Below are 13,787 nucleotides of genomic sequence, written 5' to 3'. Positions count from 1 at the left end.
GAAAATAAAACCATTTCATCTATCCATATAATTTCAATCATTTAATATACTTCTTTCCTAGTATGCAATTTACAGAACCAACCAAATTCTTCAATGAACCACCAAATTCTTCAATGAATAAAAGTTAAAAAAAAAAGAGGGAAGGAGTAATATGTAGATTATTTGAAACCTTAAATAAAATTAACAAAGTGTTATGAAACTAGAAACATGATCAACTTACTGAATAGCTAATGGTATTAAAAAAGTATAAATTTGAAGTTTTGTGTGATGGGATTATAGTCACTTATTAAAAATAAGTTTTCATCTTTTAGAGATACATAGTAAAATATTTACAGATGATCTGGTAAGTGGATAAGGCTGGCATGAGTTTTTTTTGTTTTGCCAGTCCTGGGGCTTGGACTCAGGGCCTGAGCACTGTCCCTGGCTTGTTTTTGCTCAAGGCTAGCACTCTGCCACTTGAGCCACAGCACCACTTCTGGCTTTTTCAATGTATGTGGTGCTGAGGAATCAAACCCAGGGCTTCATGTACAGGAGGCAAGCACTTTACCACTAGGCCATATTCTCAGCCCATGAGAGAATTCATTAACACAAACCTGACTGTTTTTGTGTATGTTTGAAATTCTTCATAATAATAATAATAGCAACAATCTGTAATCCTAGCTATTTAGAAGGCTGAGATCTAAGGATCATTTCTTCAAAGCCAGCCCAGCAGGGAAGTCCTTGAGACATCTCCAATTAACCACCAAAAAGCCAAAAGTAGAGCTGTGGCTCAAGTGGGTAGACCACTAGCCTTGAGCAAAAGAGCTAAGGGACAGCACCCAGACCCTGAGTTTAAAAGCCCCAGAACTGGCACAAAAAATAAATAAATGAAATTTAAACTTAAAAAAAAATTAAATTCCCATTTCTAAAATCAATATAAAAATCATACAAAACAAATCAATTAGATTAGGTAAATCCAAAATTCTAATACTGCATTAGTATAAATGGAATTTATCAACAATAGGATTTACTGTGTTGCTGCTATTGCTGGAACTCAGAATCTTGCATACACAAAGTGCATGCTCTACCCCTCAGGTATTATCTACCGCGTAGAGTAGCACACCCAAGCCCCAGAACTCCTGAATAATCTGATGGGAACATTCTCTTTGGGGGAAAAGTAAATGTTTTTCCTCACCATCATCCCACCAGAAAGCAATGGTCCTCACTGGCTTCCATCTTGTAGCACTAAAAGAACTGTGGGAAGAACTGTCTCAGGAATGAGACTTATAACCAACCTTTCCTCTTACAAATACTGAGTGGTCCGGGACAGGTTCCTCAGCTAAGGAATAAGTATAACATTTTCCCAAGAGAACATGAGAGGAGGGCTGGAAGCATGGCTCAGAGGTAGAGCATCTGTCTAGCAAATTAAAGGCATCGAGTTCAAATTCCAGCACCACTAAAAACAAAACTAAAGTAAGAGAACATGGGAGGACTAAACACAGCAATGCACAGCTTTCATCAGAGGAACATCTAAAGAACATCTGCTCAATAACTATTAGCAATCATTACTTTGGGATTTTAAATTAATACACTCACTCAACTAGCCTAATGTGATGTGGCAATTACGTTTTAAGAAGAAGTCCACCACTTGAAGCCCAAATTACAACTTGGTAAGTTAACTCCATCCAGAAAGTATAAAGAATATATACTTTTTTTTTGGGGGGGGGGGAATGTAGGGAGAATGAAGTTCTTAATCATAGGAGATATGAAAATCAAAGAAAATCTTGCTAACATTGAATTAGGTGAAATTTCTCCTTTTGAAAACCTTCAGCACAGGCTGGGAATATGGCCTCGTGGTAAAGTACTCGCCTTGTATACATGAAGCCCTGGGTTCGATTCCTCAGCACCACATATATAGAAAAAGCCAGAAGTGGCGCTGTGGCTCAAGTGGCAGAGTGCTAGCCTTGAGCAAAAAGAAGCCAGGGACAGTGCTCAGGCCCCGAGTCCAAGCCCTAGGACTGGCAAAAACAAAACAAAACAAAAGGAAAACCTTCAGCACTTCCTCCTCATCTGCTGATAAAAGTGCTGAACTACGTACAATGGCATTTGAGTATTCAGGATCTGAACTGTACTTATTCTCAGCTCTCTCCATCAAACAGCCTTCTGTTTGTCAGTTCTCACTCTATCTGACCCCTCTACCTGGTACTCCTTCAACCTCCAACTAAACGGCAGCTATCACTGTGTCTTTAACTTCTTCCTCTGATTCCAAGTTCCTTAATGGCAAAAAGGAATACCATTAATTTATAGCGGTAACCTACTTAGATGTCTGACCCATAATAATGATAAGACAATGCCTAGTTTAAATAATAAAATGCTCACATACCAACCTGCATTTTCATCCACTATTTTCTTTCTTTGATTTCTAGTGCTGGAGATAGAGCCAAAGGCCAGCGAGGCATGCATTCTACCACTGACCTACAACCCCATAACACTGGCCCCCATGACTATCACTGTGATGTGGATATAACAACAAACAGGAGTCCACATTTTCCCAGTCCAGGCTATTTGCAATGGAAAAAAAATGTTTTCAAGATTCGTATTTAGACATGAATCATTTCAAGATTCACACATAGATGATAATGTGTTATTGTTCTTTTGTTTTTGCCAATCATAGAGTTTGAGCCTTGCCAGTCATAGAGTTTGGGGCCTCGGTGCGGTCCCTGAGCTCTTTTGCTTAAGGCTAGCACTCTACCATTCTGAGCCACAGTGCCACTTCTGGATTTCTGGTGGTTAGTTGGAGATAAAATTCACAGACGTTCCTCCCCGACTGGCTTTGAATTGTGATCCTCGTATCTCAGCCTCCTGATAGCCAGGATAACAGGAGTGAGTCACTGACATCCAGCTATCTTTAGTTCTTGTGACACACAAGTGCACAAGCATACAACAGTAATCTACTACTATTAGTCCTTGTAATACTGATAAAAAATGCTAAGGATCCACTAGAAAAATTGGTACATTAAAAAAAACAAACTTGGCTCATCTCACTTTCTTTTTTTGGCCAGTCCTGGGCCTTGGACTCAGGGCCTGAGCACTGTCCCTGGCTTCTTCCCGCTCAAGGCTAGCACTCTGCCACTTGAGCCACAGCCCCGCTTCTGGCCGTTTTTTTCTGTATATGTGGTGCTGGGGAATCGAACCTAGGGCCTCGTGTATCCGAGGCAGGCACTCTTGCCACTAGGCCATATCCCCAGCCCCTCATCTCACTTTCTATAATTCTTCCAACTGCTTTTTCAACCTTCCTTTATTTTCCAAGCAGTGCTTCATATACTACTAGTCTCCTCACCACTAAAATGATCTGTGCACAAAGGTAAACTTTCAATTGCTAAACAACTCTTTCTCCTTTTACGCAGTTGGGTGTTATCAGAGATTAATTTAGGAACTGAATGACCATAACTACTAATGCAAAATTTTCTCTAAAGTTTCTGATAACTAGCCACCCACACCCACACTCAAATGATGGGTTCCCTTAGGATTCTTGCCTTCAAAAAGTACAAAAAGGGCTGGGAATGTGGCTTAGTGGTAGAGTGCTTATCTAGCATGCAAGAAGCCCTGGGTTTGATTCAGTACCATGTGGATAAACAGAAAAAGCCTGAAGCGGTGCTCTCGCTTAAAAGAAGCTCAGGGACAGTGCTCAGGCCCTGAGTTCAAGCCACAGGACTGGGGGCGGGGGGAGACCCACTAAAAAGTATGTTAAATTTGTAACAATTTTAAGAAAACAAAACTTTATAGCTGAGTCAAACAGGGTTGTCTAGGAATTTACATGGCAACTAGAATCTAGATGGCCCTGATGTTCCGAACAATGCTAAATTTACTGCACATTATACAGTATTTTCATCTTTTAAAGCAAATATTAGTATTTTCCAGTAAGACAGGATTAGTGGATGAAATTATGCATTTACTTATTAACTTTACTAGTTTGTGGCAAAAGAAGTTAGTCTATTGTTACCATCTCTAGTGCATTTAATTATTGGCAAGTTGAGAATAAACTTTTAAGGAGTATATAATCATAAGAACTGCAAAGACACAAGCAAATCTGTGTATAAATGGTAACATATCATTACAGCAAACTCTAAATTCAAACTTGTGACCTAAAGGCCAAGTGATCCGTTAGCCATTACTAATTTCCCAAGTGAGCTATCAGTACACAGCAAGGGCTTAAGTTACTGTACAATGACAAGAAGTATTTCAAGGATAAAAATATTTTTTGGCCAGTTCTGGGGCTTGAATTCAGGGCCTGGGTGCTGTCAGAGCCTCTTTGTGCTGAAGGCTACCGCTATACCACTTGAGCCACAGCACCACTTCTGGCTTATTTCTGAGTAGTTTATAGGCGACAAGAGTCTCATGTACTTTTCTGCCTAGGGTGGCTTCCAACTGTGGTCCTCAGACCTCAGCCTCCTGAGTAACTAGGATTACAGGTGTGGGCCACTGGTGCCTGGTTTCAAGGGTAAGCTTTTTAAATTGAAAAAAAAAAAGTGCAACTACTGTAAGAATGAACAAGTTTCAGAGAGGGCTGGGAATATGGCTTAGCGGTAGAGTGCTTGCCTAGCATGCATGAAGCCCTGGGTTCGATTCCTAAGCACCACATAAATAGAAAAGGTCAGAAGTGGCGCTGTGGCTCAAGTGGCAGAGTGCTAGCCTTGAGCAAAAAAAGCCAGGGACAGGGCTCAGGCTCTGAGTTCAAGGCTCAGGACTGGCCCCCCAAAACAAAAGTTTTAGAAGACACGTGCAAGCCTTTTACTAGTTAGCGCAACTAACTCTAATTTGAGAGAACTATTTTAACAAGTATTACAACACTGTGGTACTCAACTTCAGCGGGTAAAACTGGTACTTGGAAAGGTACTATCTCAGGAAAGTTGTCACAAAAATGCTGTTCAGGAATGCATGGGAAACCTAGCAACTACTTTCGAAGTTTCACTTGCCAATGCCTCTCCCTGCTCTTCGACTCAAGACCTAAATATATTTAAGAACCTAACAGTCATCCGTTTTTCCTACTGACAAAAATCATATGACTGACAGAGCCTCCATTGATCAAGCGAAAGAACTACAATCTTGTTCTCACACATTTAACAACAATGCTAGCAGCACGGTGGGGTACATTTAAACCTTACTTTGAGAAGCTGTTCCGGTACTTTGGCTTGCAAGGTAAAATTTTATAACTATCTAGAAGTTACTAGAACGAGTGGACACTCCGCAGTTTGGCAAGCAGGGGGGGTTGACCTTAATCTTTACTTCCTCCTCCACCACCACACCTATACAGCCAGGTGATCACGTCCGATTCCGGGTCATGGTTCCCAGGAAAGGGTGGGAAAAGGCCGGCGCGGGACCCGTGGGAAGATTTCTCCCTACTATAAGAAAGGGGCAAATATCGGTGGGGGGGGGGGGGTGATGCCGGGAGAAAGAAGGAGAAAGGAGCAAAGGACACGGACCCCGGGACAGGAAGGATGCTCTGGGGGAAGGCTCGTCCTTCCACCCGGCTCGAGGGCACCCGAGTAGCCAGGGCCGGCAGAGCCCGGTCCAGGGGCGAGGGGACGCCCGACGCCGCTCCGGACCCGAGGGGGTGTGGCCCAGAGGCCGGGCGGCGGGGGCCCCGGGACGCCGCCGCCCGGGCAGCCGCGGCCTAGCGCGGGCTGGGCCGGGGCTGCGCGGGGCTGGGCCGGGGCTGCGCGGGGCTGGGCCGGGGCTGCGCGGGGCTGCGCGGGGCCGCGCCGGGGCGGCCGGGGCGGAGGCTCACCTTTGAAGAAGCGCAGCGCCAGGCCGTACAGCTCCTCCAGGCCGAAGCCCCAGCGCTGCTCCAGCCGCCGCGCCTCCGCCGCCGCGCCCCCGGCCGCCGCCGCCGCCGCCTCCCCGGGCTCGGGCTGCGGCCCCGCGGCGCCCGGGCCCCGAGCGGCTCCGGGGGGCGCGGGCGGCGGCAGCGGGGGCGGCAGCAGCGGGGCGCCCTCCGCGCCGGGCCGCTCCTCGGGGTCGGGGCTCAGCGTGAGGCCGTCTACCGACACCTCGAGCCGCTCCGCGCTCAGCACGGCCGCCATCTCCGGCTGCGGCGCCTCCTTCGCGGGGACAGGCGGCGGCCACGTATCGACTTCCTGCTGACCTCTGACCTCCACTTGCCAAAGCCGGAACTTCCGCCGCCGGGCCGCGGGAGGGCGACGGAAGCCCGGAGCTCCGCCCCCGAGCCTAGGCCACGCCCCCGAGCCCAGGCCACGCCCCCGGCTTCCGGCGGCCGGGCGCCCTCGGGGCCCGCGTCCGCGAGGGGGCTCGCGAGGCGCGGCGTCCCTTGTCCCTGGGGCCCAGGGTCGCTGCCAGGCTGGGGAAAGTCAGTGCGAACGCCGGTTTTCTCTCTTCCTCCTTCTTGTGATTCAGTGTGATGCTGTGGTGACTGCTAAGGCGCTGTGCCGGGGACACCTTTCCCCTGCCCCCCTCCCCCCGCCCCCTCCCATCCCCGCCCGCAGGTGGCACGGCTCCTTTTCCAGGGTCTCCGGAGCCAGCTTTTCCTGTCTAAAGAGAAAACCCGGCGCCGAGGGATGCGGTGGCTCCTCTCAGGTGGGTGTGGGCAGAGGCAGCCAGAACTGGAAAAACATCACATACAACATAGACACAACATGCACTTATAGTGTGTGTGTGTGGGGGAGGAGTCCTAGGACTTGAACTCAGGGCCTGAGCACTGTCCTGGCTTCTTCTTGCTCAAGGCTAGCACTCTGCCACTTCAGCCACAGTGCCCCTTCTGGCCTTTTCTGTATATTTGGTGCTTTGGAATCGAACCTACGGCTTCACGTATAGGAAGCAAGCACTCTTGCCTCTAGGCCATAGTCCCAGCCCCTGTGGCTGCTATCATAAAGATGACTCCTGGGCTGGGAATGTGGCTTAGGGGTAGAGTGCTTGCCTAGCATCGGTTCAGTTCCTCAGCACCACATACACAGAAAAAGCTGGAAGTGGCGCTGTGGCTCAGGTGGCAGAGTGCTAGCCTTGAGAAAAATGAAGCCAGGGACAGTGCTCAGGCCCTGAGTTCAAGCCCCAGGATGGCAAAAAAAGAGATGATTGCTGTGGGTTCAGCCCATGTCCCCAAATCTCCTCCCAAAGCCGGGCCTGCTGATGCCATCTCATTGTCTGGGTAGATTTCAGCATATGAATTGTAGGAATATATAAACTTTCAGCCTATAGCACTACTGCAGGCAATCACCATAGAAGAAAGGGCTCCCCAAGTCTTCAGGGAGGTTTGGGGAGGGCTTCAGAGGGCAGACAGGCCTCTGGTCACCTCGGTACCTCCTGGCTTTGGAAGAATGAGGAAACAACATCCTAGGCAGAGGGACCTGTACGGGTGGCCTTAGGGACACTCCCAGGCTAGCGGAGCCCTTGGAGGGCCCGTGAGGCTGGCCCAGGCAGGGGGAGCACGCATGTGCCCGCTGCCCAGGAGGCTGTGGAGGTGGGCAGGACTCTGGGTGCAGGGCCTGGCAGGGCAGGCCCGGGAGGCCTGGGAAAGGAGAGGCCCAGAGGCCTTCGTTCGGGCTTTGTCGGGAAGGTGAGGCTATGCAAGGCGGGCCGGTTGTGAGCTCAAAGGGGAGGCGAAGACCGTGAGGTCCGAGGAGGAGCGGAGCAGAGAGGTGACAGGAAGAGGTGACAGGGCAGGAGGCCGGCCACAAGCCCGCTGAGACGGCAAGGCTGGCAGAGCAGGCAAGGCCGGGAGGCGAGCTGCTCTGACCGGGCCTCTTAGGCCTTCTCTATCTTTCCCTAGGAAAAGTAGGTCTAGCTTCCTCAATGTATAGGCAAGATGCCACTCTAACAGTGGCTGTCACTTTTTTTCTGGCCTGCACACAAAAATCATTTTTTTCTTTGAGATGGACTCCCACTCTGTCATCCAGGCTGGCTTTGAGCCCTTAAGCTCAAGTGTTCCTTCTATCTCAGCCCCAATGGCTGCAAACACTGATGTAAACAGCTATGCCTGCTTCAAAACATTCTTAAGGCTCATAATCCATTATGAAATTGTATGCATTTTTCATGGTCAGAAGTAAAACTGGTCAGGCGCTGGCTCATGTCTGGTGGCTCACACCTATCTATAATCCTGCTACTCAGGAGGCTGAGATCTGAGGCTCAAGATTCAAAGGCAGCCCAAGTAAGAAAGTCCCTGAGACTCTTCTTATCTCCAATTAGTGACCTGAAAACCCGGAAGTGGCACTCTGGCTCAAAGTGCTAGACTTGAATAAAGAAAACTCAGGGACAGTTCCAGGCTCTGAATTCAAGCCCACAACCAACAAAAAGTCTCCAAGTGGGGCTGGGAAGATGGCCCTGTGGTAGTGTTTGTCTCATATACATAAAGACCTGGGTTCGATTCCCCATATATATATAGAAAATGGCCAGAAGTGGCCATCACTGGGAAGGTTAAACTGTGTACTGTGAAATGTATGTAGTTACTTAATCTCAATAAAGGAGGTAAAAACTAAATTTCCCATAATCTCATTCCTGCGATCTACTATTAACAGCATAGAAAGATTTTTCCACTTGTCTTAATAATATTCATACAGTGATAGTTGTAAATCGCAGTGTGGCCTTGTCCCACTGTGGCGAGGGGCAAAGCAATGATGGAGACTGGACTGTGGAACTGGTTATTAATCATCAAGTAGGGGAGCACATGCAGAAAGCAAGGTAGCAGTCTCTTTGAAATTACTGACACCAGAAAGGGGGTAACAATCCTAGGATTGGGGATTTCCTGAAAACAGGAAGTGAAAGTGAGCAGCAAACAAACAGAATTTGAATCGGTTCCGGCCGGCTCGGAGGTCTGGGGAAGCTGCAGCGGAATGGTTTACACCTGCGGTGGAATCTGTGGTCTTTGTAATGCTAAGTAAGAGCAAGAGCGGGAGATCTTTCTCGGGCAGCGGGCAGCCTTCCGAGAGGGAGAATGGCATCCCGATTCTCTTTGGCAGACTTGCTGGCTCTGCACTTAAGGGTTCCCACACGTAAGAGAGTGGGTGAAAGGCTCTGCCCGGCCATCCCCGGGGGCCATGCGGAGACAGTCACAGGCAGGAGAAGAAGGTTCACGAGGTTTACGAGTGGGGCCATAGCCCCCCTGGGAGAGGGAGCAACATGGCGGCTGGCACCCTAGCCAGGTGGCAGCTTCTCTGGGGCTAAAGGGGAAGTAGGCAGGTGTTAAGGGTGAGTGGGGGTGGCCCATTATCCTTCTAGGGCGGGGAGTTTAGGTGTGGGTGGGACGGGGGGGGGGCTATGGGAGGCGCTGAGGACCCGAGGCGGGGGAAATGCTAACCGTGGGTACTATTATCGAACGGTATTTTCCACGTACAGAAGAAGAAAAGGCAGGAATGGTTGGGAAGGTGATTCCTTCCTGGGACCTGAAGTTTCTCCAAGGCTGATGATTAAACTTCCTTGCTCTCAGCTCCCCCTGCTGGCCAGGGAGGGCGGTGCTCTACCTCCCGACGTTGATGCCCGGGAAGAAGGGCCACCGGGCAGGCCCCGGGGTCTCTGCAGCGTACTTGATCCCCCTTATTTGTCAGGAGTCCCTTAAGAAGGAGTTGCGTGCCTTGCGAGAGCGCCCTCCCGCACCGTAGGCCCCAGCCCTTAACGCCTCAGATCTTTGTCTGTCGGAAGCAAAGTCCTAGATCTAACAACAGAACTACATGGCGAGTTTGGAAATGTCTTAGTTGTAATCGGAAGGAGAAACAGAAGAACGGTGAGAATGTGACTATCTGAGCCTAGCCTAGCAAGGTGATTTTAAGATTTTTGAACAATCCTTGAGAAAATGAGTTTAGATGATAGGCACTTCCCTCGATTTCCTCTTCTTTCTTTTCTTTTTTGTTGTTGGTCGTGGGGCTTGAGCTGCGGGCCTGGGCGCTGTTCCTGAGCTCTTCAGCTCAAGGCTAGCGCTCTACCGCTTGAGCCACAGCGCCACTTCCGGTCCCATTCCACCGGACCCCAAGGCGAGCGCGCGCGGGCCACGCCCACCTCCACACTCCAGGCGCAGATCGAGGGCCACGCCACTCCTATTCGTGTTTCCAAGCCACATCTTCCTTTTGCATTTAATAAGAGCCAGGCAGGCCTCCGCCTCCTCTTCCCTTGGCCCTCAGGCCACGCCACCCACGTGGCCGCTGAGAGCAACTCTCAGAAGACCCGGAGCCTTTGAGAACACCCAAGGGCGACAAGACAGACACGACAGGCCGCGCAGGTCTTGTGACTATTCTTATTTCTTCTAAGCTACCGGTCCCCATGTTAACTATACTGAACATACTTCAATATGTTACGCATTTTAAGAAATATGGATGTATTTAATAGCTACAATAGCACGGTTAATATGACCAGGTAATTACTAGTAATGTTAATCATGAACTAAAGTGTCTTGTATTTTCTCACTAAGCACAAAATAACTCCCATCGGGGGCAAAAAGAATTCACCGCGGCTCTCCAGGGCCTCCCAGATGAGGGGCTTCTTGGTTTTTGTGCCAGTCCTGGGGCTTGAACTTAGGACCTGGGCCTTGTTCCTGAGCCTTTTGGCTCAAGGCTCGGGAGATCAAGGCCTCGCTCACAGACTTTCCTGCTGCGGCTAGCTTTGAACCACGATTCTCAGATCTCAGCCTCCTGTGAGTCTAAGACTGAAGGCACGAGCCACTCACATCCACTGCCAGGGATGAGGCGTACGTATCTCCTCTGAACTTTTTCTATGCATGTGCAAAATATGAACGTGTATAGACAAAATCAATCCTATTGGCAAGGATTCAGGGTGGAGCCCAGGCTGACCTTGAACTTGTGTTCCTCCTTCCTCGGCATCTGCAGTGCTGAGATGACACGTGTGCACTACCACGTCCAGCCTAAAATCTTTTAAAAATACATACAAATGTCTGGGTGCTAGAGGCCCATGCCCATAACCCTAGCCCCCCCCCGCCCCCCTTGGCATCTCTCCTCTTTGGCATTTGGCTTTCCTGATTTCTCCGGTAGCTCGACCGTGTGTTTAAGGCCTGTGACGGAGGCCGGCGGTTTCTCCAGGCGTGGGGCCCAGTAACCGAGCGTGTAACTCGCCATGCAGGAAATGAGCGTCTCATGGGCTCTGAAGTTCTGTCCTCAGCTCTCAGCCTCCCGAGCAGCTAGGATTACAGGCGTGGGCCAAGTGCTTGCTTCGTACAGGCGTGGGCCACCCGCGCCCGCTCAGGCTGTGCCCCTCGTGCATCCGCAGCTGCTTGTGCTTGAGGGAGCCCCGCCACTGAAAAAGCCCCCCGGAAGCAAGCAACTGTGCACCGTGCGGACACACATCGGAGGAGGGAATGGAAGCCTGGAGAGGCAAGGAACTCTCCCGAGGGCTGCCGAGCGAGGCGAGCACCAGGCCGGGCGAGCACTGGTTTGGGAGTCTGATGCGGGTGCAGCCCAGGCTGCAGGCCAGGCCGCAGCGGGGCCTCCGCTTCCCCGGGGCTTCCCGCACGCTTCACCAGGTTTTTCTCGGGTGGCAGATTCTGGATCGGGCTGGGGTGTGGGGAGCGGGTTAAGCTCAGCTTCTGGCGACGGCGGGTGATCCTTCCAGAAACCCCAGTCCAGGGAGGCCATAGAGCCGGGGCTGGGCGCCCACAGAGCCACGCCTGGTCTCCAGGACAGGAACCTGTCCTTCCTCCCTAACTCGCTTCCTTCCTGACTGCATTCTTTTCTTTTCTTTCTTTTTTTTGCCATCCTGGGCCTTGGACTCGGGGCCTGAGCACTGTCCCTGGCTTCTTTTTTGCTCAAGGCTAGCACTCTGCCACCTGAGCCACAGCGCCCCTTCCGGCTTTTCCTACAGATGTGGTGCTGGGGAATGGAACCCAGGGCTTCATGTGTACGAGGCGAGCGCTCTACCACCAGGCCACATTCCCAGCCCCCACCGCGTTAAGATGGGAACTCTGCGTGTAACTCAGATGGCAGAGGACTGTCCACGTCCTGCCTCAGTCCTGACTGCCGGGGTTCTAGCTGTGTCACACAGCACACCGCTACATACCGCCCTTCTTAGCTTCGGTTCAACTGGTACAAGGCAGCCTTCAGTGGAAAAGCTCAGAGACAGCGCTCAGGCCCTGAGTTCCAGCCCCAGAACCGGCACATGCGCGCACACGCACACACACACCCCTGTGTTTGGAATATATGGAGATATAACAAATCCATTTGTACAAATAATATATGCTAATAATAAAAATTATAATAAAATGAATTTTGATGGCACCAACTTAGGATGGCGTTTCGTCTGCACGGTTGTTTCTCAGCTATAAGAGACAATCTACTAAACAGATGGGGTCTGGAAGCCCTCACTGGACGCCCGCGGCTGAGGGAGTCTGGAGCTGATCTTAGGTTACTGGGCTGCCATCTGGCACGTTCACAAGTTGTTTGAGAACGGGCGAGTGTGAGTGTCGAGTGTCAGTGGTAGGTTCTGTGTTCTCCTGAGCCCACCCCCCCCCCCTTGTCAGAATGACTTCCCAAGTTCTAAGCCGGAGCACTCTGGCAAAGTGACCCAAGAAAGCTAAATGAATTCGGGCTCAAAACGCAAACAAGAAGCACCTGGCTCTGAGTTCAAGCTCCACTGCTAGCACACCTCAAAAAAAGGAAGGAAGAAAAGAAAGAAGGAAGGGAGGGAGAAAGGACAGGAGACAGGAGGAGGAAGGGAAGAGGGGAAGGGAAAGGGAAAGGGAGGGGAGGGGAGGGGAAAAGAAGGGAGAAAAAGGAAGGAAGGAAGAAAGAAATAATAAAAGAAAGCAAACAAGTTAAAGGAGAGAGTTGGGCCAGCTCTGTGGAGAGTTCTTAGCTGGCATTCAGGAGCTGCTGGGTCCATCCTCAGCACCACAAGAAAAACGGCACAAATGAAAAGGGATTTAAGTTAAGTGACATTAAGGAAACTTAACATTTCGAGTATCCTAAGCTTTTAGCTAAGTAGTAATCCCAACCAAATGGCCAGTCTCGAGGAACACTGTGGTGCTAATGTTTACCGAACCATTTAGCAAATCTACACGAGGCTGCCTGGCATGGAATGAAGTGGCAAATCTAAGACACAGACATTGCATCTGTGTCAACAATAAGACTGGGAGTGCTCACAAGGCTTGTGTCTGAAAGAGATGGCCGACACAAGCTGAGTCTGAGAACCTCGAATTCTTCCTCAGCCTTCGTTTTCCATGTGTAAACGTTAGCTTGCAGAACCTTCTCTGAGGAAATGTTCTCCACCTTTCTGGTAAGATCATTCCTGAAAGACTAAAAAAAAAGTGATCTTTTCCTACTCAGAGGTGTTGGGTCCTAATGGAAGTAGAGAGAACTCAGCCTTTATAAAACTCAACATGCTGGGCTCACAATGTGCCCGCTGATTTATGTGTGTGTGTGTGTGTGTGTGTGCGCGTGCACGCACGCTGGTCCTGGGGCTTGAACTCAGGGCCTGAGTGCTGTCCCCAGCTTCTTTTGTTCAGAGCTAGCACTCTACCCCTTGAGCTACAGCTCTACTTCCAGCGTTTTAGTGATTACTTGGTAATAAAAGCCTTACAGACGTTCCTGTCCAGGGCTGGCTTTGAACCGCCAGCCTCAGCTTGGAGCCTCCTGAGTAGCTAGGACTGCAGGCGTCCCCGCCCTGGGTCGACTCCCCGAGCAGCTGGGGCGCCTGAGCACCAGGCTTCCCGGCTTCTCTCTCCTGCTCCTCCATGGCCTTTGAAGGTCCCCCTTTTTCAATCTCCCGCCACCGCTAGCTCTGAAATCAACTCCCCGAGAAGCAGCAGAGGTGAAATCAAAGGCAGCCGGGATCAAAGGGGGGCAGTGCCGCCATCGCCG

At 50.3% G+C, this 13,787-nt stretch overlaps 1 protein-coding gene across 1 annotated transcript in view; it reads right to left on the bottom strand.

The window, feature by feature from the left end:
* Positions 1–6,107, bottom strand: part of Acbd3 (acyl-CoA binding domain containing 3) — a 28,045-nt gene extending 21,938 nt beyond the window's left edge. Inside the window, exon 1 of the mRNA XM_048357534.1 lies at positions 5,768–6,107. Coding sequence (XP_048213491.1) covers positions 5,768–6,062 — 295 coding nt within the window. The 5' untranslated portion in view covers positions 6,063–6,107. The remainder of the gene's footprint in view (positions 1–5,767) is intronic.
* Positions 6,108–13,787: the final 7,680 nt, after the last annotated feature.

The sequence above is a fragment of the Perognathus longimembris genome, chromosome 11, assembly GCF_023159225.1.
Source record: "Perognathus longimembris pacificus isolate PPM17 chromosome 11, ASM2315922v1, whole genome shotgun sequence".
NCBI classification, from domain to species: domain Eukaryota; kingdom Metazoa; phylum Chordata; class Mammalia; order Rodentia; family Heteromyidae; genus Perognathus; species Perognathus longimembris.
Note: the sequence above shows the minus strand (reverse complement) of the source record. Positions and strands in the feature narration are given on the sequence as shown.